This window comes from Pipistrellus kuhlii, unplaced genomic scaffold (assembly GCF_014108245.1).
Source record: "Pipistrellus kuhlii isolate mPipKuh1 unplaced genomic scaffold, mPipKuh1.p scaffold_m20_p_8, whole genome shotgun sequence".
In the NCBI taxonomy this organism is placed as follows: domain Eukaryota; kingdom Metazoa; phylum Chordata; class Mammalia; order Chiroptera; family Vespertilionidae; genus Pipistrellus; species Pipistrellus kuhlii.
Window position 1 is genome coordinate 63943354 of NW_023425584.1, and position 27189 is coordinate 63970542.

At 36.3% G+C, this 27189-nt stretch overlaps 1 protein-coding gene and 1 pseudogene across 1 annotated transcript in view; both read left to right on the plus strand.

Annotated features, from left to right (window-relative positions):
• Window positions 1–27189, plus strand: part of GALNTL6 (polypeptide N-acetylgalactosaminyltransferase like 6) — an 875965-nt gene that overhangs the window by 766041 nt on the left and 82735 nt on the right. Inside the window, exon 8 of the mRNA XM_036424387.2 lies at window positions 10672–10789. Coding sequence (XP_036280280.1) covers window positions 10672–10789 — 118 coding nt within the window. The remainder of the gene's footprint in view (window positions 1–10671; window positions 10790–27189) is intronic.
• Window positions 25386–26072, plus strand: LOC118711368 (annotated as a pseudogene).

Consider the following 27189-nt stretch of genomic DNA (forward strand, 5'->3'; position numbering starts at 1 on the left):
CCTTTTCTACCAGTTTTTTTTTTCTAAACATTAACATTTGCATTTGTAAATCTAGAAAAATAGATAACTTTTTTTCTCCTACAGAAAGGCTTTCACTTTTTTTTTTTTTTTTTTTTTTTTTTTTTTTTTTTTTTTTTTTTTTTTTTTACCAGTTACACAGTGTACTAGTGGAGATAACTTGTTTAAAATGCCTAAAATAATAATTCTATGTCAGGCAGTCCTTAAAAATTAGGAAACTCACCAAAATTCTGTCTCTATCAAGAATTCTTATCACTTCACAACAGTATAATGAAATTGCTATAATATATCCTCTTTAAGAGCTTGGAGTTCAAAATGTTATCTGTTATCAGCTGTCTATGTGTGTATAACAGACCACCCCAGAATTTAGTGGTTTGGAACAGCAAGCATTTTGCTGGCTCACAACTCTGAGCAGCAGAAATTTAGTCTTAAGTTCCACTGACTGGTTCTTCCACTGGTCTCTTGTGTAAGTACCAAAAACAACGGGGTTGGGTTGCCTGGGACTTTCTGGTTTTCACACTGAGAGTTCAGCCTCTAGGAAACCAGTCAGTCTCAAGCACAACAAACAGTATGTCAGCCTACACCCGAGGTTACACAGGTGGCAGGAGTCATCTGGTGGCTCACCTGGAGCCAGGGGGTCTAAGATAGACTACATAACTAGCAGTAGGTGCTGACTGTCAGCTGGGCCCTGTTCCTCCATGAGGCTAGCCCAGGCTCCTTCACATGGCAGCAGGCATCTAGAAAAAATAGGAGGGAATGCAAGCCCCAAGGGCAAGGCCTCTGCTTACACCACAGTTGTTGAGGTCAACTAAACGATGTCACATGGCTAAGGAAGTCAGGGTGGGAACGTACCACACCAGGGCATGGGTACAAGAAGCCAGGAATCACCCGGACCATTATTGTTACAGTCTAGCATAAAGCCATATACTATAGTACCATTTAATATTTAGACTTAACAGATCCCGATTTTGTTCTTTGTGCTATGTTTAGAGACCATCTTCTACTTGGTAAGTCAATGAACCCTTCATTCCTAGGATACAGTCCAAGTACAGTAGAAAGATCTCTGCTGCCACTTGCTCCTGTTTAAAATAAAATAAAATAAAAATTTAAATTAAATAAACAAGTTTAGCAGTCTGATACAGCCTAGTGGGAAAAGTGGGAAGTGCAATGATCAGCGATGCTAAGGCAGTGATTTTCAACCAGTGTGCCTCAAGAATTTTTAAAACATGCAGTGTCTGATCATTTAGTCAGGGGCAGTTACCTCTTTCCCCCTTAGGTTGTCAAATTAAAAAATGACAATGGACAATACAAAACAATCATCCGGTATAAATGAATCAAAATGATGCCCATTTTTCGTCAGATTGGCAAAAACTATAATATATGTTTTGGTTTGCCACAGAATTTTAGTCATTAGTTTATGTGTGCCATGAGATGAAAATGTTTGAAGTACGCCATGCTAAGGCATAGATCCCAGTCATGTGTGTGTGCAGTGGGACTTCTCAGACAGCAGAGAGTAGAGAAGAAGCTTAGTTCACTCTGCTCTGGTAGGCCTGGGTCCTCAGTGCTAAAACTCTCTATTTACACTGCTCTTTTCCATTGGTATGTTCTTAGAGCCATTTCTTCCGTTAAGCATCCATAGCACCCAGGTGGATGAGTCAAGAGAAAACTTAACTTTTTATGATTGGAATTAAATTTTTCCTCTACTTTTACATCCTACCTTTGAAAAGAGGACCCCCTTTCTCTCAACTGGGCATCCACTTCATTCTTTGCCCTTGGGAGAACCACATCCTTGCATAACAAAGATTCACATTCCTGTAATTTGACAGTCTGTTTGTTGCTTTACTGTCTTTATATCTGTCTTTTGGTTCATCAGTTTATAATGTTCTTTAATATCCATAAATGAGTGAGGTCATGTGGTATTTCTCTTTCATTGACTGGCTTATTTCACTCAGCATGATGTTCTCTAGTTCTATCCAGGTTGCTGCAAATGATGGAATTCCTTCTTTTTTATGGCAGCATAGTATTCCATTGTGTAGATGTACCGTAGTTTTTTGATCCAATCATCTGCTGATGGTCAAATTACAGCCAGGAGGGTAGGGAGATCTGGGGGAGATAAGAGATCAACCAAAGGACTTGTATACATGCATATAAGTACAACCAATGGACACAAAACTCTGGGTAAGGAGGGTACGTATGGGAGGGGGGGAGCAATGTTAAAATATGTACACAGATAATAATTTAATTTTAAAAAAAAGATTCATATTCCTCCCTCATCCCTCTAGGCCTCAGTACACAATAAAAAGTCAGGAAAGTATACCAAAAAGAAAGGTGATTTTTTTTTTTTACAACATAAATCATACAATTGAATTTATCTGTAGTTATGTAGCCAGGCTCTTCAAAATTCTAATTATGTAATGATTGAATACTTAGAAGAACAAAATTTTTATAAAAAAAAATATTTTTTTAATGTGCACTATCATTTTAATCAGTAATTGAATTCTAGTTGAAAATAATTATATTTTCGCTGAAATTATTTGGAGTCATGGGCCACCTAAAAATTGCTAGTTACAGAGCTGAAAATTATGTAGTTCATCTCTGTGTTGATTGACTTGGGTTGTTTGTGCCATTTTATTACTGATCAAATTCACATTGCAACCCACATGTCCAGGATTCTCTTGTGTACCACTAATATAAATGGAAGTTGAGAGCCAAATTATTTTCTAAGAGGCCCAATTGAAGTTTCTTTTAGACTTCTGGACCAAAGTTTTAATTGTTAGTAAATTTTAAAATAAAGATTTTTGTATATTTTTCAATGTGATGTTTTTATTATTCCAACCTACAAAGAACACATAAACTGTGTTACATTTTAAAATAACACATTTTATCACACAAGAAAATGCAAGAAACTAGGCAAAAATCTCCTGGAGAAATTTTTTATTTTTTTTTAACTCCACCATTTATTTATTTATATTTATATATATTTATTTATTTATATATATATATATATATATATATATATATTTATATATATATATATATATATATATAGTGAATATGTGAAATGGAGGGTATTAGGAAGATCAGCAATTCCTTATAATGCTGTGGGGATCATAAGAGGCTTCAAGCATTTAGACCTATATCCTGGGTTAGCAAAGACAACCAACTATATACACTTTGAGAAATACATTTGCAAATGAGAACATGAAGAGTGTTTCAAAATGAAAAATGGTGCTCGTACACTTGTACATTATAGCCTCATGAATTAAAGTCAGCAAAGTTTAGAATAAAAAAAATGATGCAGAAAAATAAACTAGTTTACCATAAATAAAGAGGACAGCATATTTACTACCCAGTTCTATAGACTTAATATAAAATAGGGGGGAAATGATTTTCATTAAGTATTAGGAAAGTTATAGTTCCATAACCTGAAGAATAAAGAATCTTCCATAGGAACTTGCTTCATGGTTCCATTAATTTTAAAAAGGCCTCCCAAGGATGACAGGCATTTTTTAATGGCAAAACTCAAAACTTGATTTGTGATACTATGAGTGATACTAATAAAGTACATTAATATATTGACAGTTTCATGGACACAGAGCCAATATTTAACATGTCTACAGTATGTTAGCATTCCTAGGCTAAACCAGCAAGAATTTTGGGAAGGAGGGCCAGGAATACAAAGATAAATGAGAGAATGTGGGAAATGGGGTCAATGGGGAGAGTTTTAAGCAATTAATATTTTTTAAATAGAAAACAGAAAGCAGGACATGCTGAAAATAATAAACTGCTCTTTTTCATTTACACTGAGGGGAAAATAATGTGACACATTTAACATTATTTTACTCTTAATATGTGAAAAATATAGTCATTTTTCTTCTCTTTACTTCAGTGCAAAATTGCATAATGGTAAACTCATATTTGTATGGTGAGGTAGAGATTTCAATCCATAAACTCAGTTGTGCATGGTATTTCACAGCATTAAATTTTCTTCAGAGCCACGTAAATCCAACTCTGAGTTTTCTTCACCAAAATAGTCTGTCTTCTCATAGCAATTTCCTCTTCGCAGAGAGAGCAACGGTTTCGGAGTCTTACTTGGGTCAAACTATCAAAGTTGTCATCCTGATTGTAGTTGTCAGTTCACAGTGTTTACCACCAAGACCCCTACTGCCCGAGCCACTTGGTGTGTTCAAATCTAGAAATTATGCCAATTTGTACAAAATAAAGTTTGTCAGGATCAAGAGTCCCAGTGTGTGGGTATAGCCTCCCTACATGTTCCACACAGCAGGTCACTGACATCTCCAAGAGCTCATTACGTACAGAAAAGAAAACAAAGACAAAAATAACATTTTTTATGGGAAACAATACAAGTGAGAAGAAAGTGGGCAACATGTTTAGAGGACTGAAAAAAATATTAATTTAGCAATAACCATCTACACTTTTTAAAAGATATTTTAATGTTTTCAAACATGCAAAAGATAAAAGACCCCATTATCATTACACTCCCAAAACAAGAAATGTTAGAAGAAGGAAAGTAACTCCAGATGGAAATGTGGATCAAAACAAAAGAATTAAGAAATGAGAAATGGCCTGGCTGGCATGGTTCAATGATTTGAGCACTGTCCTATGAAATAGGAGGTCACGGCTCGATTCCCAGTCAGGGCACATGTTCCTGGGTTGCAGGCTCGATCCCCAGTGTGGGACATACAGGAGGCAGCCAATCAGTGATTCTTTCTCAACATTGATATTTCTATCTCTCTCCCCCTCTCCCTTCCTCTCAAATCAATAAAAACATATTAAAAGAAAACAACCCAAAGGTAGAGATTGTAAAAAATAAGCAAGATGCAAATATATGCTGCCTAGAAGAAAAACACTTTAAATATAAAGACACACTAATTTAAAAACTAAAGTAAAAAGATATAAAGAGTTATAAATACTAGTGTTTAAATAATACAAACTTAAAGAAATAAAAGTGGCTACCGTAATATTAAGTCAAAATACAGGCTGTCCCAAAAATGTATACACACTTTAACAGCTGATAGCTCAATTTTGAAAATTAAGTCTATTTTAATAAATACATTTCATTAAATGTATTCTAATAATTCTGTAATTATTCAAAGTTTGTGTATACATGTTTTTGGGATACCCTGTAGATGCCAGAGCAAAAATATTATTAGGGATGAGAAAAGTCTTTCATAATGATAATGAGGTCAACTCATCAAGACCACGTAAAAATCTTAAACTTTTATGTCTATTAACAGAACTATAAAATTCATGTAGCAGAAACACTGATAGAACTATAAAGTTCATGAAGCAAAAACAGAAAGAAGAAATAAACAAATCCAGAATCATAGCCATATGTTTCAATCCTTCTCTTAATAATTGATGGAACAAGGAGACAGAAAATCAATAAGAATATAGAAGACTTGAACACTATCAACTAACTTTACCTAATAAATATTTATAGACCATCACTCAACAGCAACAGAATACACATTCTTTTCAAACACATATGGAATGTTTACCAAGATAGGCCATATTCTGAGCCATCCCAAAGTATATTGTAAAAGGATTCGTTATACAAAGTATATTCTCTGATTATACTGGAGTTAAATGAGAATCAATAACAGAAAGATCTTAAACAAATCACCAAATATTTGGAAACTAAATTATATACTTCTATATAAAACATAGGTTTTAAAAAATAAAGAGAAAAATTAAGGATTATTTTGAACATAATGAAAATTGGAATGCTACTTATCATTTTTGTATGTGGAGAATTGTGATAAGCAGCACTTAAGGGAGATTTATAGTATTAAATACCTATATTAGAAAAAAAGAAAAGTCTCTAATCAATAATCTTAGCTTCCAACTTAAGTAACTAGAGAAAAAAAGCAAATTAAATAGAGTTAGTAGATGAATTAAAATAATAAAGACCATAGAGAAATCAATGAAATATAAAACAATAAGGAAAAAATTCTTTAAACCAAATGCTAGTTCTTTAAAGAGATCAATACAATTGACAAAAATCCAAAAACAATAGGGAAAACAATAGGGGAAAATCCATTAAACTAAATGTTAGTTCTTTAAATATATCAATGCAATTGATAAAACTCTAGCCAGACTGACTATGAAGAAAAAAGAGAAATGACACAAATATGCTCAACAGCATGAATCATTACAGAAATGAAAAACAAAACCATAAGAAGATGCCATTATATCCCTGCTATAATACTAAACTTCAAAAGTCTGTTTGTATCAACTGTTAAAGAGAATATGGAACAACTGGAATTCTAACACTGCTGGCAGAAACATAAAATGATAGGAACACTTTGGAAAACAGTTTGGCAACTTCTTAAAAGTTTAAACATACATGATCTAGTCATTACACAAGAGAAATAAAAGAATGTGTCCACACAAAGACTACACAAAATTCATAGCAGCTTTATTTGTAATAATCCAAAACTGGAAGAAACCCAAATGGTCACTAATACGTGCATGGATAATCAAACTGGTCTATTCATGCAAACAGATTATTATTCAGCAATCAAAAAGTGAATGAACTATTAATACATACTACAACACCAATGACTCTCAATGATGTCAAATATAAGAAGTCAGACCCCCCAAATAAAGAGTACATAATGTATGATTTCATTTGTATAAAAATCTAGGAAATTCAAACTCATCTAAAGTGACAGAAGGCAGATCAGTGGTTGCCTACAGGAAGGGAATGAACAAAGGGTGGAGAGTGGGATTATAATAAGGAAACTTTCAGAATGGTGAATTTGTACTTTTTCTTGAATATGGTGATGGCTGCACAGGGATATACATACGTAAGTCAAAACTTACCAAATTATACATTTTAAAATGTGTACTTCGTTGCATGTATACTTCCTTGCATGTAAATGGTATTTAAAAGATTAATGAACAAATATGAATAATGCATAAATAAACCAGAGGCTTATTCCTTACCTGTCATTCATACTAATCAAGATAGGAAACACTGCCTGACTGGTGTAGCTCTGTGATTGAGCATTGACCTATGAACCAGGAGGTCATGGTTCGATTTCTGGTCTGGGCACATACCTGGGTTGTGAGCTCATGCAGTAGGCAGCCAATTAATGATTTTCTCTCATCATTTATGTTTCTATCTCTCCCTCTCCCCTCCTCTCTGAAATCAATAATATATATATATAATTGATTACACAGAGGAAGGGAGAGGGATAGAGAGCTAGATACATCGATGAGAGAGATACATTGACCAGCTGCCTCCTGCACACCCCCACCAGGGATGTGCCCGCAACTAGTGTATATGCCCTATACCGGAATTTAACCTGGGACCCTTGAGTCTGCAGACCAATGCTCTATCCACTGAGCCAGACCAGTTTCGGCAATAAAAATATATTTTTTTAAAAGTATATTCTCTCTTTAAAAATATATATATAGGAAACACTAATTTAGTTGGGCCTGATAAAAAGTGATCCATTTGAAAGTATTTTATTACCTCTACAATTAACGTAAAATATGCTACATGGTTTTTGTGTGTTTTTTTATAAATTTACTAGAGGGCCCTGTGCACAAAATTTGTGCACTGGAGGCGGCTTCCACTGGTGCACAATCAGGACTGGGGAGGGACTCGGGAGGTTAACTAGTTGTGGAGGGACCGCAGGAGGACTCCAGGTCATGTCTATCCAATCTTGCTCAGTCCCAATAGGCCAGACCACAGCAGTAAGCTCTCTGATGGTCAATGCATGTCTTAGTGAGTGGTTGAGTTACCTTAGCATATCATTAGCATATTACTCTTTGATTGGTTGAATGACCGACATTTAGTATATTAGGTTTTTATTATATAGGATTGAGAAAACAAGATATTGTATTTCCAACAAATTACTTACACTACAAAAAATTACTATAATACTTTATCTAGCTCAATATCTATATTAAATCTGTATGATAATTCTAGTTTTGAGATTCATTTTGTACAGTAAATTTTGATTCACTTTAGACTTTAATTTTGCATGATCTATCTATCTATCTATCTATCTATCTATCTATATATATATATATAGAGAGAGAGAGAGAGAGAGAGAGAGAGAGAGAGAGAGAGAGAGAGAGAGAGAGAGAGAGGATGCAAATTAGGCTGAAAAGCGGTAAGGAGTCAGGACTGGACAGGAGGAGGTTGGGTGAGCGCAGCTGAGGTCCGGAGCAGAGGTGGAGACAGAGACAGGGGTCCCTGCCCGAGCCAGCACGGTGACTCTGGCAGCCAGAGCCGACACAGGCAGAGGGGCCGAGGGGCGCTAGGGCTGGCTGAGCCACAGCGCTGGCTTGGGCAGCCCTGGAGCGGACACAGGCAGGAAGGCAGGGGGGGCCTGGGAAGAAGTCAGGCCCGGTCCTGGCTGCACATGGCGCCAATCAGGCCTGACTCCTGCAGAGGCCAGCACTGCACAAGTCAGGCACGGGTCCCAGCCTAACTCGCCAGAGTGCCTCCTCACAAGGCTGAGTGCCTCCTCGAATGATTTCAATCACTCACTGGGTCTCTAGCATATTTAAATGACTTAAGATCTTTCTATTTGTGGTTCGGATTGAGAATGCCTGATCTCTTACACCCAAACCCTACAAGGCAAAGGTTATACTGTAGTAATGGTTCCAATACATGTTACATTCCCAATTTTTTCCAGCTACAGTTGTAATTCACCTCTAAAATTCAGTGCATGGCGGGGGGGGGGGGGGGGGGGGGGGGGAGGAGAAAGAAGAGAAGAGAAGGGAAGGGAAGGGAAGGGAAGGGAAGGGAAGGGAAGGGAAGGGAAGGGAAGGGAAGGGAAGGGAAGGGAAGGGAAGGGAAGGGAAGGGAAGGGAAGGGAAGGGAAGGGAAGAGAAGAGAAAAGAAAGATGGAAGGAGGGAGGGTGGGAGGGAAGGAAGGAAGGAAGGAAGGAAGGAAGGAAGGAAGGAAGGAAGGAAGGAAGGAAGGAAGGAAGGAAGGAAGGAGAAAGAAAAGAAAAAGATTAGGCTGCTGGAGACAGGGAACATTTGATTCTAGAATTTTTTTATAAATATAGTTTTATTGACTTCAAAAAGGAAAGGGGAGGGTTAGAGAGATAGAAACATCAATGATGAGAGAGAACTATTGATTGGTTGCCTTCTGACTCCCAACACTGAGGATAGAACCTGCAACCCACGCATCTGCCATGACCTCCTGGTTCATGGGTCAATGCCCATCCACTGAGCCATACAGGCTGGGTTAGGATTTTTATTTCAAACAAAATTAAAAACTGCATGAGGTTCTTATGTTATTTTTTTTTCATCCCCCTCACTTCTCGGGAGTAAAATAAATCCCTCTTCCTGACATTCAGTCTATTCATACAGTCTACTACACATTAAAAAAAAAAAAAAGACTCAATTGGAGTAATATATAATAAGTACCATCTCAACATGCATAATATATAATGCACTTAAATTCAAGTTTAAATTCAAGTGCTAAGTTAAACATTACCAAAAGCAAGTCTTCGGTGGGCCTGTAAATTGGTATGTCTAATATGTACACATATTTTAAAATGTATATCTTCAGCATTTAATGTCTTGTACTCTTATTGATAAAGATCATTTGCTTCAAAAACTTTTTCAAAACTCATAAAAACTGGTGACAATGTTCATCTGCAAAGGGTATTCTCTAATTATTTTATATCTACATTTATGTAGCTGTCCCTCTTCACCACCAAACATTGAAAGAAAACTGTGTGATAGAAAACTCAAAGGTTTTGAAATCAGAGGACCTTGGTCCCAGGGCTACCACACACTAGATTCAGCCTCGGGCACTGCTTTTAACTTCTCTACCTCTTTCTTCAAATAGGACATAGGGATGATATTTGTATGGTTGCTGTGAGGATCAGTCAAGGGAATGGAATAAAGCTCTTAGCCAAGAGCCCAGTGCATAGTGAGATTTCAAAATACAAGAGCTACCTTTGAACTACAAAATATTTTAGGGAAGGGCCCAATGACTATAAATTACCCCATTATATAGCACCATGTGTACAATGCATCCTAGCAGTAGTAGAAAACTGAAAATTTATTTGACCAAAAGGAATATTTCTTAGAAAAGCAGAGAAAATCTAAATTAATTAAACTAAAAAGACCTAGTTTAATTCCATCTTTGGCAAGTTAATTAATTCTGATGGGTTATTATAGTCCACATATATCTGATCATCTGCAAAATGAACATGACCTATAATTGGCAGATGCTTGGTGAGTGTGTACTGAGAGATTTAATCAAAGACGTTGTCTACTTTTATCTATCTGATAGGATAAGATCCCTTTCACTTTGAGGAAAAACCATAAAACTGAGTGATATTTCTCAACATAACAGTCATTAATCATCATGTATTTCTCCCTAATGATAAATATATGGAAGAAGTGTGGCTCAACAGGACATTAGTGGCATTAGGACCTGAAATGCAGAGTTTAATGCTCATGAGAATTCCAAGAGCGTTTACAGACCATGTGAGTACCTTAAATCCACCTACAGAAAATAAGTGCTAAAAAGTTCCATGGCATTGACAACTGGGAATGTCTCGAATTTGCTTCTTCTTTTTTTCAAGCAAAACACCATTGCCCCTGATGTTCATTGTTTTTTAAAGATTATTTTGTTTATTCCATAGGTCTCCTGTGATGGCTGGAGGTCTCTTTGCTGTGAATCGCAAATGGTTTTGGGAGTTAGGTGGCTATGATCCAGGTTTAGAAATCTGGGGAGGAGAACAGTATGAAATCTCTTTTAAGGTAAGCCACCAAGACCCTCTTCACACTATATATAGTTAATTTTTACAAGTCTGATAGAATGTCATTTTGTTTTATGACCTACTAGAGGCCTGACGCATGGATTCTTTATGCACCAGTGGGGTCTCTTGGCCTGGCCTGTGGAGATGGGGCCAAAACCAGCTCTCTGGCATCCCCTAAGGCACATGTGTCAAACACAAGGCCCGCGGGCCAAATCCGTCCCGCCAGGCCTTGCAATGTGGCCCGCACCACGCTGTCATCACTGCACTCCGCTGCGTTTCCATCACAATGACAGTTTATGACTGTTCAGTAAACCATTCGGCCCGCGATTTAGGCTGGATTTTAGATTTTGGCCCCTTCTCTGATTGAGTTCGACACCCCTACCCTAAGGTGTCCCAGATTGCAAGAAGGTGCAGGCTAGGCTGAGGGACCCCACCAGTGCACAATTAAGGTAGGGAGGGACCACAGGAGGGCTCCAGAGCATATCCGGCCTATCTTGCCCAGTCCCAATCGGGGCCAATCGGGGCCAGCTGCTGGAGAGGGACCACAGGAGGTTGGCTAGCTAGGGAAGGACTGCAAGAGGGCTCCAGGGCATGTCTAGCCTATCTTGCTCAATCCCATGGGGCCAATCAGGGCTGGGAAGAGACTGCAGGAGAGCTCCAGGGCATGTCTAACCCACCTCACCCAGTCCTGATTGTCCAGACCCAGCAACAAGCTAAATTACGGGTTGGAGCATCTGCCCCCTGGTGGTCAGTGTGCATTATAGTGACTGGTCAAATGGTCAACAGGTCAGAGAGACAATTAGCATATTAGGTTTTTTTATATAAAGATGTTGTGAGATGACAAAAATAGACATGCTATCTTCCCAAGTCAGCAATTGAATGAAAGAAGCTACTTTCTTCTAATGTTTCAGTGAGACATAGCCATGCCATAAAATAAGTGCAGAATATAAATAATTCAAAACCCCATTTGCAGGTTGGAAATTTGTTTTGCCAGCAGACCTACTATTTCCCTGACCAGTGCATTCCTTCTCAGCACTTAGAAAGTTAAATAGAAGAATTAAGATAAAAGAAAGCAAATGTATTTGAGCTTTTGCCATTTCTATTCTAGAAATAATATTTCACATTTTGATCATAACCAGTTATTCCAAAATTTCAGTAACAGAAGAGTAATTTTGAAATATGAATCACAAATTAAGGCTACTTTTATGGAATTCCAAAATAAGCAAAATTTCTAAACTAATTTTTATCTGAAATTGCCCAAGTATCTATTTGTTTTGATTATAAACACTCAGTAAAATTATGTGCTTTATTATATAGATGTACATGATAGAATATCAAATAAATGAAAAAAATTTACCATAATATGTGAAGACCATAAAAGCAAAGCATAATAAACTGTACAAAAGAGTATACTCCAAACCATCAATATATTTTTTGTTTCTAAAAAGCAGTCTTAAAACAGAAAGAAAGCATTTTTTACAGTATCATTATCATAATTTATATAAAAGATAGATTGATTCTTGCAGGATTTATCATATAAAAATATCTTATTAAGTAAATCAGCTTTTTCTAATTATTGCCATTATGAAATCAAACCAACTCTGGCTGAGAAAAACCAAGTATTGTGAATATAGTAAAAGTCAGACAGGTATCCAGTTAAACTTTTTGAATTGATGTATAAAAAGAAAATTATAAAAGCTGATTTTCATAGAACTGTAACAGCTATATTCAATGTATTTATAGAAATGATTTGTTGTCCTAAAGAGTCATAAAATAAATATTCACAAAGAGATGCTCAGGAGACATGATTCCAGGCTTCAAGACATCTAGAATTTTCCATCTCACTATGCTGGCAGTAATCCTTGAAATGCTATTTATTAAATTAGCGCTTTTCTTTCATCATCTTTCAAAAGTATCTAATGTCACATATAAGCTACATTTTTTCTTAACTTTTTTATAAATTCATGGTTTAAAACCCTTGAATTTACCAGGTTTCTTTTGGGTTTCTGTTATAGCTGCACAGTTATCACATTATATGTAACAACTATAGAAGTCATAATGATAGAAATAGCACCTACTACCTTTACCTAGTGGCATGAGCCAAAAGCTGACTAAGTGCTTTATAGGCATTATCTAATTTAAAATCACAAATCTAACAAGTAGGTATGATTCCATTTTACAGATGAAGAAACTGAGACTTAAGGTTTTAAAATATTTTTAGATTCAATTGTTTTTAACTTTTAAATATTAAATAAACTACCCAGTGCCAATTGGGCATTAAAATGCTCCATTCCTGCCTAATTGCGGAGATGCAGGATCATGAAGTTATGTGACTCTCATATCTGCCAACATCACCTTACGTTCATTTATTGCTACCTAATGGTTCCTTTCATTGAACAGAGGCAAGCGACTTCACTACACGAGTAGTCTAATAGCAAAGACACAAATGTTCTGCTGACCTTGGCAAAATGCCACTAGTTAGCAGATATTGCCTAAAACCGGATGCAAAGTTTACAATAATACCTTCAACTGGAAAAATCAAGGATAAAAATGGCCTTGCTTTATTTGTGCCATCATCAGAATCCAAGGGATTCTTTTTACTTTTCAGAGTTCAAGACATTTTTTTTTCTTAAATTCTCTTAATTACTGAATTTTTTTAAATTTAAAATATAATTAAGAAATTTTCTATTAAGCAAGAGATGCCTGGTTTTGAATATTGAACTGGATGAGGGATAAATTGCTATCGAACATCAGAGAGTCAGCAGAATATACATTTGCATTGTAAAGCACAAAAGCATTTTCTAGACCAACATAAACTTGCACCTCCCACTTCTCGGTCACACGTATCTATCACATCTCTTTGGGGTTGACCTGAAATTTTATTACCCCATTTTCAAGTTTTTAAGTTATCTGTCATTCTGAAGGATATAATTGGAATGCAGCCCTGTCAGCTTTGTCTAGAAACCATGGCAACAGTGCTGGAAGTTCAGGACTAAATTGCCCTAGGTTGTTTGGTTGGAATGACAGCTTCTTTGGCTACAGGTCCCATTTTAGACATATCCCTTCATTCTTCTCACTATTGTGTGATGACCTTGGGGTTCCTGTCACTCCTTTTTAGTATTTGTAACATGAGGAAGACAAAGTTAAACAGCATAGGTAGAATTTGCTTTGAAGCAACAAGAATTTTCTCCATATGCAAAAAATCAAAAAAATTATACATAACATATTGGTTAAATGGTATTATAGGATACCATTTAAAATTAAAAAGAAAAATCAAATACCTGAGTTTTTTGGCATATTCCATAAATTGTGATTGGTTTTATAGGGTAAAGCACTATAAGATATAAACTGTTAGCACTTAAGGTCTGGGAAATATGTATGGATAACTGAGAGTCTGCTAGTGTGTTTCACTCATAATATAGAAAGTATTTGAAGTCTAGAACTTAAAAGCTCTAATTAAAAAGATTTCTGTCTATGGTTGTTATCAGATATCTTTGCTAGCTGTTTACCTTTCAATCAAAGAATCATTTCACCAAAGTTGATGATAAGATTCTATCACTGAATGAAAGTGTTTCCAGGAAGCTCTGCTTCGTATAAAGGGCTTAGTTTGGGGTCAAACAATATTTGGTTAAAAGTGCACCACAACTCTGTCTCTAAACTTCTTCCCTTGCTTTTTCTAACTTCTGATTAGATTTCAGGCCGTAACATATAAGCCAGTGGTATAGTTTTCAGGAATAGGTTGAAGAAACGATGTCTCCAGAGAAATTATCTGTAGGCACTGGGCTCAGTTGTTAATATCCTATATAATAAAATTGTAGTGTGTAAATTGTTCCCTTGACCATGAGTTCATCCAATAGTTCGGTCAGTGGGTGGAGTTGGCCAGGGGAAGGGAGTGAGGCCCTGGCCAGCAGCAGGTAGGGACCCTACCAGTGCATGAGTTTTGTGCACTTGTTCTCTAGTGTTTCAATATGAATCTGAACTACTAGATGGCCCTACATTATCCAGCTGTCCTTCAAATGTTGCTAAGTTAGCTGGCTGCTTCAGCTGAGAAAGCAACCTTTAGTCATTCAACAAGCTTTAACTGAGCTTTTAATTTGTTTCAGTTTCTCAATTTGGAGTTGCATGAGGAAACCAAGACAGACTGAACAGTGTGGCATAACAGAGATAACTCCCATGGGCCATTTCATAGTCCAGGAAGAATTCTTGATCACCAGCCTTAGCTGGACAGAATGTCCATGGCCCCAGATGAGATTAGTATGGGGACCATATGTTCTACAGTGAATCTACCAAAGCTGGGAGCCCCACACAGCCTAGTTCAAAAACCATTCTTCAGGAACTATAACACATTGCATAATCACCTTTGTTTTGTGCTCTTGTCCTTCCCATGTATTGAGCTTAAGGTTCAAACATTTAAGGAAATCTTAACTTACTTCTCACGTCTTTTAGTCCTTATCAGTCATTAAGTCATTCAGCAGACATTTATTTGACAACAATGTGTCAACTCTGGGCTAAATTTTTGTGATTCAAAGATAAATGTGAAAAGATTCTCGCTGTGGACAAATTTACTCTGCAATAGCAGTTTAAGAATTAATTTGCCACAATTACTCATCCTCAATATTGTCTGGAATATTTTTTATTTGCATACTCACAGTAATAATTTGGGATACCTACAATCTCCTCTTTGCTAACCTCCCTTCCTACATTCTTTCTCCTCTTTTAAGCTATCTCCACATTTCATTCATTTATTCCCTGAGTTGTTTTATTTTCCCCTCCTACAAGTTCACAGGTGCCACTAATTACCACACAAATCAAATGAACACACTAAATCATACATCATGAAACTTTCCATCAATTACCTGTCTCACCTATGTGTCTCAATTCACATTGCAAGCCAATTTAACTACTGTATTCCTTTCCCTCCCAGAAGATAGACATTCATGTTTCCATTGCTGTGCCTACTTATTGCAGAGATTTTAACCAACCAGTCAATCTTTGTTCTCTTGCCAAGAAATTTGTTTATCCTCTCTATAAATATTAATCAGAAACCTTTACCATGAGTCCTTGTACCATGTAAGCTAGACTCTGCACAAAAATGCCAAAAAAGCCCAGTAGAAACATTGGATCAGGGACAATTGAGATGAGTATTTCTCCTATTAAACATGTAGAGAGCAATTAAGCAAAAAAACAACTACATTGAGAATTTCCTCTTCAGTAAATCATACATGTACTTTTATGCAGTTTTCTAATAAAAGAGGTAAAGGCTTTTCCCTCTGCATATGGGCCCACTGACTGGACTAAAGTAGGGGAGCATTGCCCAGCAAGGGCGGCTCAATAGTTGAGTGGCCACCCAGGAACCAAAAGGTCACAGTTCAATTCCCGGTTAGGGTTTTGAGCTAGATCCCCAGTAGGGAGTATGCAGGAGGCAGCTGATCAATGTTTCTCTTTAATGGATGTTTCTATTTCTCTATCCCTTAACTTCTTCTCTCTCTAAAAATCAATAAAAACATATTTTTAAAGTAGGAAGGTATAAACCATACCCATATTGCATTCACTGTGAGTTCCAGTTTGGGTTCTTTTAAATTGGAATAAGAACTAAAGACATTTTGAAGCTATTTTAATGCAGTAATAGAAGCCTACTGGTTTTAAGTGATTTACCCAACCTTTTTTTTGTTGTTATTGTTGTTGTTACTTTGCCCACATCTAATTTGACAGCAATTTCTTAACAACAACTCAATCCTCTCCAACTCCTGGAATTAGTTTTGACATGACCAACAATTATTTCTCTTTTCATAATTGTACTTCATCAGCTTAAGTGGTATTCAATTGAATTACATGATTACAATTTTTGAAAACTAGCATAATCACATTTGGAAAGAAATGAACTCACTGCCTTTGAGATAAGCATGTAACTTAACTATTGCGAGCAAAAGATTTCAGCTTCACCATTATATGAACACAATTCCATATGTCTACAGAAGGACTAGGGAGTGATGGTTAATACATTAAATTGATTGAACAGAGATTCAGTCCTTGCTGTCAAAAAGTTTCAGCCTAATGAGAGATGAGAAAAGTTCAGAGGCAGGTGCACTGCTGAGTTGGCAAGAAGGCCAGTTTCCCCATCTTTCAGATCAGGTCTGGGTGTGGCTCTCCTGTCTGGTCCTAATCCCTACCCAGGTGCCCCAGTTCCCTGACCATTGTCAGGGACCCAGGGTTTGTGAATGGCCAGTGTGTTACAGTGATGAGGCCGGGGCTGCGCAGAGGGGGAGTCAGCCTCAGTGCCCTTCCCTTGTTTCTTCCACTCTGCACCCTGGTCTACAGACCATTCCCCACTTTTGCTTTTTAGTTGTCACATCGTTTCCCTTCCCCCAGCCCAGTCTTGTGTAGTCTCTAAAGTGAAGAACAAAGATCAGTCCTAAAATAAGCCTCGAGGGTTTCTTTGAAAACTTACTTCTACTTTGGTGTGACTGGGAAAGAAAATAGTCCATAGAAGATGAAAAACACACTGAGCATAACAAAATGAATGTTTCCATTTATAATCCTGCCACACACAATTAAGCCTATACAGCTTAAAGGGGCTGAATTAAACCTGATATTTTAATAGACAGGTTGCTTATTTTCTAGCCCTTTATGACTTACAATTTCTCTTTCCTATGTGACTTATAAAATCTTTACATAAAGCTACTTGTGTCCCAAACCTCTGGGCATTCTTTTCTTCCTCTGGTGGGAATAACTATTATTTGGTCCCCTAATAAGAACCAGTAATGAGTTAGCACTTAAAGGTCATTGAATTTAATTCTTTATACCATTCAACACTAATACAAAGTAAAAAAAATAATTTTTATTTTATAATTGGCAAAGACAAGCTTTAACTTAGTTAATATCAAAGCCACAGTTAGAATTTGGATTTGCTCTCAAAACCATTAGTCTAATTTCCCTTAGCTGGAAAAATACAACTTGTATCTTGGTGAAAAAGTGGCACTGTCACTCTCTGAAATGACTTTAAAAAGGAAATGTAGTTCTTCCTGTCTGATTTGTATTAAATATGAAGGCTGACAACTCTTGTTATGATTTCCTGTAAGATTTAATTTTTACTATCTTCAATATGCACTGATTACTCAATAAGAATTGAATATACTCAATAGGGACTAATAATTGAATATACTCAATAAGGACTACTCAATAAGACATCATGTTCACTTCTTAATCATACAAGAAAACAGCCATCAATGTGAGATTGTCATTACTCAGTAAACCAACTATTCTTTAACATACCCTCATGGTAGAGCATCTCAAGAATAAATGTGGGTTTTATTTATTGGTACTTAGAAAATCAGAAATAATAAGCCCACAATATTAGTTAAATTTAAAGTTTCCTACATGGTATATGGCCATCAAAAATATATTTAAGTATAGTTATAGTTCAACAATTGAGTGTTAAATAATTATAATATATTAACAGTTTTTAAATGGAAAAGTAGAATCTTCTCTTAGAGATCACTCAAAACAGAAAGGAGAATAAGAAACAGGAACAACAACAAAAACTGTATCCTTGACAAATTACCATACATCTTACCCCCATCCACAATGTATAAAGATGGTTATCAATGCAGTAAAGGTAGATTAGATGATGTTACAACGGGGACATGGGAAGATGGAATGATCATAGCTACAACTCTTACTTGTAGTCAGCAGATATCCATTTTCCAAGTAATTGGCACAAATTAAGGGGGAAACCTATAATCACTTATTTGAAATAATAGCAACACGGGTGATTGCTGGTGGCCAGAGCTTCCCTGGATTGAGCTTGGCACAGAAGAGAGGCAGCAAATGGGAATCTGGTGGTAGTTCCAAAAGAAAGATTACCCAAACCAGCCATATCTGCAGGAAGCAACCTATTAGTGAGGCAGATTGGAGGAAAGATGCTTGATATTGTGAGCATCCCTGCAGCAGCCAATCCCTATTGGATCCAGAAAACATAGGTTAAACCAATTTACTTATACACAAATTTTGTGTTATAGGGTGACTACCTGCTATAAATGGTAAGAATTCACCCTATTCAGAGATGAATAATAATATTTTTAAGGAAAGTAGCATGTAAAAATACTACAAGAAAAAAGAAGGAAAGATCAAAGGGGGGAAAATGAAGAAACATCACCAAAAATATATGTTGCTACATGGTTATAAATTTCCTTGAAAATATTAATAAAGTTACTGACTGTAAAAAATATGAAATGCTTAACTTTCATCAAAAGACAAGACGAGGCAGTGAAAAGGATGCAGCGGCAGTTGGGATCTAATGAAAAAAGAAACAGAAAAAGAATATCCCTTCTTTGTGTCTCTAATATCAGAAAGGAAAAAAATCTTTAAAATTAGTTATAAAACTAGCATAATATTAATAGAAAATTCTGACTAATATAGCACAAAAGGATTTCAAACATAGACAAGTTTTACTTATAAATACTAAGATTAAAGAATAATAAAACATTACACAATAGAACAGCTTTTCAAAGACTAACATCCCAAAATAAGTTCAACTTTCATGGATATGTTTCAATATTGAGATATGTAACATAAAATATTACCATAATTCACCTTAATCATAAATTTGAAAGGTTATGGCCATTGCCATAGGTGAAGAAAGGACATAGATAAACTTTGAAATCCATATGGAGCAAAATACTTAGCATGATTAAAATATAACTATGTATTCATATAAAGGATATCTCTCAACTCAAAAGCCATCAGCTAGGTCAGTGATCGGCAAACTGTGGCTCATGAGCCACATGCGGCTCTTTGGTCCCTTGAGTGTGGCTCTTCCACAAAATATCACAGCCTGGGTGTGTCTATTTTGAAGAAGTGGTGTTATAAAAAGTTTAAGTTTTAAAAATTTGCTCTCAAAAGAAATTTCAGTCATTGTACTGTTGATATTTGGCTCTGTTGACTAATGTTTGCCTACCACTGAGCTAGGTTAATGAGAAAAGTCTAGGAATTTTTCCATTAAATTATTAGTTAATATTATTCTGGAAATAGGAGGCAATTCAGTTAGACAAGAGATAATGTAAGAGAGAAAGAAATTGGAAAGAGGAGGAAAAGTTTTTATTAATTGCAAACAATATCAACTTATACCTACCTGAACAATACAGAGAACCTACTGGAAAACTATAAACAATGAGATATTCAGTTAGTTGCCTGAGTAAAATGTGTGTGTGTGTAAATATGTAGAAAGCATAACCTTTTTACATAGAAATAACAACCCCCCAAAAAGATACCATTCACAATAGTAGAAAAACACAGCTAGAAATAAATTTAAGAAATGCCCTAGATCTCATGAAGAACAGTTAAAATGCTACTGAGGGGCACACAAAAAGACTTGGGCACATGAAAATTTACAAAGAAGATAATTCTCCCTAAGCATACTCATAAATTTAATGCAATAAAAGTGGTAACATGAAATTTGGAGTGGGAGGGAGCTAGACAAGGGCTTCTAGTTCATAAGGCAAAACAGATAAATAGAAAACAAGTTTTAATTAATAAGCATTCTCCACATTCTCCATAGTTGTCTGAAAATACAAAAACCACATAGGGAATTTAATTCATACTCCTAAATGGTTTATTTGCCTCCCCAGAGGGATACAACTCCATCTCATTTTATAAGTACACTCTTCTTCCCTTAAGCCATCTTTCTATAAACTATCGGGATAGTTTGTTCGAACAGTTTTGTTAGAAATAAATTCAGCCTTATAAAATGTGCTCATTAGAAATTCTTTTTTATGCCAAGAATGTTTCTAAAATATTTTATATAGCTTCTCATTGCTTTCCTGAGACAGCTATATTAGAGACCACCTCTTACTTTTGAGCATACCAAGTACCTCAAAGTGCAGCTGCATTTTGTATCTAAAATGTGACAGAAGCCTTTTTATGGCATCCCATATACCATCAGAAGTTGCTACTATGGGGTTTTTTCAATGCAATATTTAGCCTAGGTGACATGAAAATACCCATTTTAATTCAGCATGCTCAGAATTGATCTTCCAAAGAAAATATTAAAATGACTCTAAACTCATTCAGAAACTCAAAGATAAACAGAAACAGCTGCTAAATGTCTCACCAGCCAGTCTGAGATTCATTTCAATCACCCAACAAAAGGTACCTCAGGTGTAACAGAGCATTTTCAAGTTAAATTTTATGTCCATTAGATAAAAGCCTAGCGGCAAGTCTGAATTCCTCCCAGTTGTTACTTCCTTTATGTCTGATGGCGTTTTCCTAATTCCCTGTTAAATTTTATTTTAGCTTTTATAGATAGTTGTAAAGTGAGCAAAGTATAACAATCTATACAGCATTTGTTACCTGTGTTAAGATCAATTTGACTTCCTATTGAAATCTTTTTCTAACGTTGAGTTTTTTTTCCAAATTTTTACATTTTTCTAGTTGCCATTCTTCTCTAACAAGGAAAATAAAATATAATACAATTACTCTAATGCCTCTGATGTATAAATTTATATAAAGCAAGTCAGCCCCCAGCTCAAAAGATGTTTGTATAGAAACTTACCAAAAAAAAATCTCCATACAATTGCCAGGCCATCACCCATATCTCAATAACAGTACTATAGAAAGCCTCCAAGTATAGATACACATTACCTGTGGAGGTATAAGGATTTGATTTTTACATTCTACATCAAGGTCAACAACCTACGATATTCAAGGTTCACATATATTGACCCCACAGTTCCCTCCTTCCCCTCCCCAAATTGTGAGAGTAACAATTGAGAATACAGTCCCTACCTCCCCACATCCAACCTCCACATAATTCATAAACTTGACCCCTCTCATAGACCTGACCCCTCTCATGGAGGTTAATGCATGGGTTCACAGCAGCCACTTCATGTTGCCCTCAACATACCAGGGGAATGAAAGTAGTCCACCAGGTAGACTATATCATATGGCCACTATTTTTGAGCACCTGTTGTGTGCCCTTTAATGGTTCTGTGTATTAACTTCCTGCTTACAACCCCCTTATAAAGGAAACATATTAATACAACTTTATAGAAGATGAAAATAAGATGCAGAAAAAAGGGTAGTAACCTTCCCAATCCAAACTCTGATCCAAAGTGTTCTTTCCATCATGAAAATATATCAACTTCTCCTGGAGTTAAAAAAGTAACATGTAAATGCCATTATGGTTGTGTTTATATCTCTACTTTGATGAAATTTCTTTGTATTTAATGTTGCTAAAATAAAATAATTGATTAGCCAGCTGTGGTTCATTGACCTATGAACCAGAAGATCATGGTCCGATTCACTTTCAGGGCACATGCTCAGGTTGCAGCTTGATCCCCAGTGTGGGGCATGTAGGAGGCAGCCAATCAATGATTCTCATTATTGATGTTTGTCTCTCTCTCTCTCCCTCTCCCTTCCTCTCTGAAATCAATAAAAAAAAAAATTTTAAAGAAATAATTGACTATCAACTGAAGTTTCAAAAACGCTTTGCTTCCTTAAAGTTTTTGTTGTAATGTATATTCAGGCTGAGTAACTTTGGATTGATGTGCTTATTTCAATGTGCACCCTTGGTGCTCCTAGACACTCAAACCCTCACTGTTCAAAAATAAGGATTCTTTGGCTTCCTAGAAGACAGAAACCCAATTACCTAGCATAGAGAAAAGAGGAAATTAGCACTCAGATAATCAAACTGTGAAGAACTCGAGGAAGCGAGTGAGCCTCTGGGAGGCCTAGAAACAGGTCTCAAATGCTACCAGGATCCTTTCTCTGCATATCTTCCCCTGCCTCTGTGTCAGCTTCATTCCCTCCCACGGACTGTCCATTATAGAAAGTCAATTTTTAAAGTATTTTTGAGAACTTCTATTTGTTTTTAGCAGATGGTGAATCTAGAAAATTTAAACAATTACACACAAAATGTGGAGCCAAATGGAAATAATAATACAAAACAAACACTTTGCCTCTAATGCACCTTCAAAACGGTAGAATAATGAGTTAAATGTCCTTAACGATAATATTTTGCCTAAAGAAGAACTATTAAAATGTTCAAATCCATGATTAAAAAAAAATATATAGATTTTTTTTATTTATTTCTAGGCCCACTCTAACCACTGTTTTAAAACCACTATTTTTAAGACTGCTTGGCATTGCTGCAAATGTAAACACTTCACGTAAAAGTAGTGATCATCTGATCAAGGTCCTCTCTGAAGCCCTGCTATTCCCCACCCAAACCTCTCAAAGCTCATTAAATGCAAAATAGTTTGGGCACAATTTTTTTTATACTGACATCATAGAACATTTCTTACTTTGAAAAAATCCTAAGCAGATGGCGCAAGAAACAAGAGCTTTTCCCTGAGACTAGAAAACGCCATATCCTCGTTAAAGATGGAGATGTATTGTCCAATTGCTGTTTGTAGTATGTGCCGATCAACAAATAGAAAAGGGAGTCAGGAAAGGTCAAAATAAACTTTTATTCTTCTCCCCTGACCTCAAAGAATAATCTGAAAACCCAGGTTTGTGAGAATCAAGCCAAGGAATGGTATGTGGATATAACTTATTGTGAGCCTTTTTAGATCAAGTCAGGCCAAAGGTGCAGCTTTCTTATCCTACCCCTGGCCAGGAAAAGCAGCTTAATGCCAGGAATGGCCCTTTCCAGTGTCTATAATCCAAAGGTTAACAATTAATTTCCAGAGAGATGGTGACATGGTTATTTATTTGGTCCTAAGGAGTTTTTCAAAGTAGGGTGATGAGGACTGAATGCAAGATGAGAGGGTGTCTGGGGCAAAAGGACTTGGTGCTAAGACTTGAAGGAAATGAGAATTAGTCATCTGTCTGGAAGCGAATCCCAGATAGAAGGAACAGCCAGTACAAACTCCCTAAAAGGCGGGAGGGTTACACTAACAGGAAGTGTTGGAGGAACAGAAAAGATCACAGAAAAGCTTGAACAGTGAGAGAAAGGGGTATAAAGTAAGAAATAAAATGAGAGAGTGAGCAGGTTTTGGAAATGAATGCAGCAGTAAATTTTTTTTGAGAATTTATATAATCATTTCCATATAGTATATTATGTTTTGGCTCATACCTTATAAAAATGTTTCCTTACTATCCTTCTGACAATCAGTTTCCTACTGAAACTAATTTCATATTCTGTGTGACTAGTGTAATTGTATGATTCCATTCAATTTAACATTCTGTGTCCTAATTCTAGTTTGTGGCTGATATTGAAAGCTATTTTAAAAATAAGGCAAGCATTCAATTATTCAGTCAATTTGAACTACACTATTTAAAAAATGCTCTGTGCTCAATCATAGGTAAGATAACATTGCTTAAAAATATTTACATTGTCAAAATAAGACACAGCATTTATAAATCTAAAGCATTTCTCCAAGAATTGGATATTTAAGTATGACAATGCCATAGACTTATTTTTTAGAATATCATCTCATTACACTAACAGGAATTGTCTTTTTAAAATATGAACCATGTCTTTTAGAATCTGTAGGATTTGATAAATGCCACAACAGTTACGCTTTTCAAGAGAACAATGTTCCCATCGTGTTACCCAAATACATCTCTCTAGTGTCTCAGGATATGAATGATTCCACTGAAATACCCATTGTTATTGGAAGACTAAAGAGAAATACAAATGTGTGTAGTGATATCCTTGGTATAGAAACCAAAACAACTCTACAATTAGGAGCAATTGATATGGTGAGCTTATGGTGAAAAGCAAGTTGGCCCTGAGGTCGTAAGAAGCAACATTAAATTAGAAAGACCATAGACCCCTTACATAAGTGGGACTACAAGTGCGATTGAAACAATAGGGGATCATACTCAACCACTCAAGAAATATCTACTGAATATCTATTATGTGCTAAGCCCTTCACTGGTAGCTGGGGATATAATGAATAAAATAGTCATGGAAATTATAGCTTATTGAGGAGAGACAAACACTAAGCAAATCATTACACTAATGATTTGTGTGATGATTACACACAGATAAATCGCTTCATTACAATTGTCATGAGTACTGTCTCCATTTGAATGAAAACCCCATGTGCTCAGAACTTTGAATTGGCCACAGATTATAGCTCCAGCCTGGTGAATAATGCCTAGCACATACTAAGCACTCACTTCGCATTTGTTGACTCAATTGACTGTGTGAAAGTATGTGATGAAAACAGAGTGTAAAGTAAAAGTCCCCACCAAATCTAGAGCTCGGTTGTGAAGGAGAAGCTGAAATCTGGAAAAAGAAATAGGAAAGAAGGGTAAGGAGTGTTTCTTTAGAGAACAAGTTAGGGCAGCAAACCCTGAGGAGAGAAATTTGGTGCTTCCCAAGGAATTAAAAATAGCCCAGTGGAGGGTGATTGAGAAATACACAATCAAAGGCCAGATAATACAAGGCACTGGAAACATTATGGAGAAGCTGTAACTTTACCCCAACAGCAACAGAAAACCATTGAAGGAATTTAAATAGAGGCATGATAAACTCAAATTTATGTTTTTAAGTGATCATAGTGGCAGTACAGTATGGAGTAACAAATTTCAAGATTACGTAGTTCTTTTGACACTGAATTTAGCATTTAAAAAATCTACACGTATCCCTGGTGCAATTCCGTCCTGCAGGTCTGTGCTGCAGCACAGAAGCCATTTATCTCCGTCCGCCTTCTCTTTCACCGAAGTGCGTGCCACCACCCCATGGAAGAGTCCATGGACTTGGACATGAGCCCTCTGAGGCCCCAGAACTACCTTTTCAGTTATGAACTAAAGGCCAACAAAGATGATCGCTTTAAGGCGGATAATGATGAAAATGAGCACCAGTTATCTTTATGAACAATCAGTCTAAGGATTGGAGCAAAGGATGAGCTGCACAATGCTGAAGCAGAGGCAACGAATTATGAAGACAGTCCAGTTAAAGGAACACTGGCAACTTTGAAAGTGTCTATACAACCAATCGTGTCCCTTGATGGCTGTGAAATAACACCACTTGTGGTCTTGTGGTTGAAGTGCCGTTCAGGGCCTGTGCATGCCAGTGGACAGCACTTAGTAGTTGTGGAGGAAGATGAAGAGTCAGAAGGTGGCGAGGAGGAGGATGTGACACTCCTAATTATGTCTCAAAAGTGGTCAGCCCCTGGAGGTGGTAGCAAGGTTCTGCAGAAAACAGTAAAATTTGCTGCTGATGAGGATGATGAGGATTAAGAGGAAGATGAAGATATGATGATGATGATTTTGATGATGAGGAAGTAGAAGAAAAAGCTCCAATAAAGAAATCCATATGAGATACTCCAACCAAAAATGCATAAAAATCAAGTCAGAATGGAAAAGACTCAAAAGCATCAACACCAAGATCAGAAGGTCAAGAATCCTTCAAAAAAAAAGGACAAAACTTGTAAAACACTAATAGTACCTAGTTCTATAGAAGTCATTAAAGCAAAAATGCAAGCAAGTATAGAAAAGGGTGGTTCTCTTCCCAAAGTGAAACCAAGTTCATTGATTAAGTGAAGAATTGCTTCCGATGACTGACGTGGAGGTTTTTCAAGATCTCTGGCAGTGGAAGAAGTCTCTTTAAGAAAAGAGTTTAAACAATTTGTTAAAATTTTCCATATTACTTCATTTCTGTAACAGTTGATATCTGGCTGTCTTTTTTATAATACAGAGTGAAAACTTTCCCTACCGTGCCTGATAAATGTTGGCCAGGTTCCATTGCCAAGAATGTGTGGTCCAATATGCCTATTTAGTTTGTAAAGGTGGAACTCCACCCTTTGCTGGGTTCTAAGCATGTATGGAATGTTATGATAGGACATAGTAGTAGTAGTGGTGGTCATACAAATGGGAATGGTGGGGAGACAAAAATATACATGTGAAATAAAACTCAGTATTTTAATAAAGTAAAAAAAAATGTACACATAAGTTCCTGAATTTGACTTGAAAATAAAGAAAAATTTCTGATGGGAATAATTTAAGAATTAGGAGTAGACATGAATTTTGATTCACTGGAGACTGTGATAGGCAGAATTCTAAGATGACCCTCTTTCTTGTTTAACTATCAGGATTATGTTACATTACAGGGAAGAGGAGATTTGGCAAATATAATTAGATTATTCATTATTTGTCTTTATGATAGGATGATGATCCTGGTGAACCTAACCTAAGCACAAGAGCTCTTTAAAAGCAAAGTTTGTTTCCAATGCTGGAAACAAAAGAAGGCATAGAGATTTTAAGTGTAAATGAGGATTCTATATGAGGGAGGTTAACTGTTGCTAAGATGGAGAGTTCATGTCTGGCCAGCATGGCTCAGTGATTGTGAACCCATTAACTATGAGGTCTTGGTTTGATTCTTAGCCTCAATCGCCAGTGTTGGGTGTGCAGAAGGCAACTGATCAACGATTCTCTCTCATCATTGATGTTTCT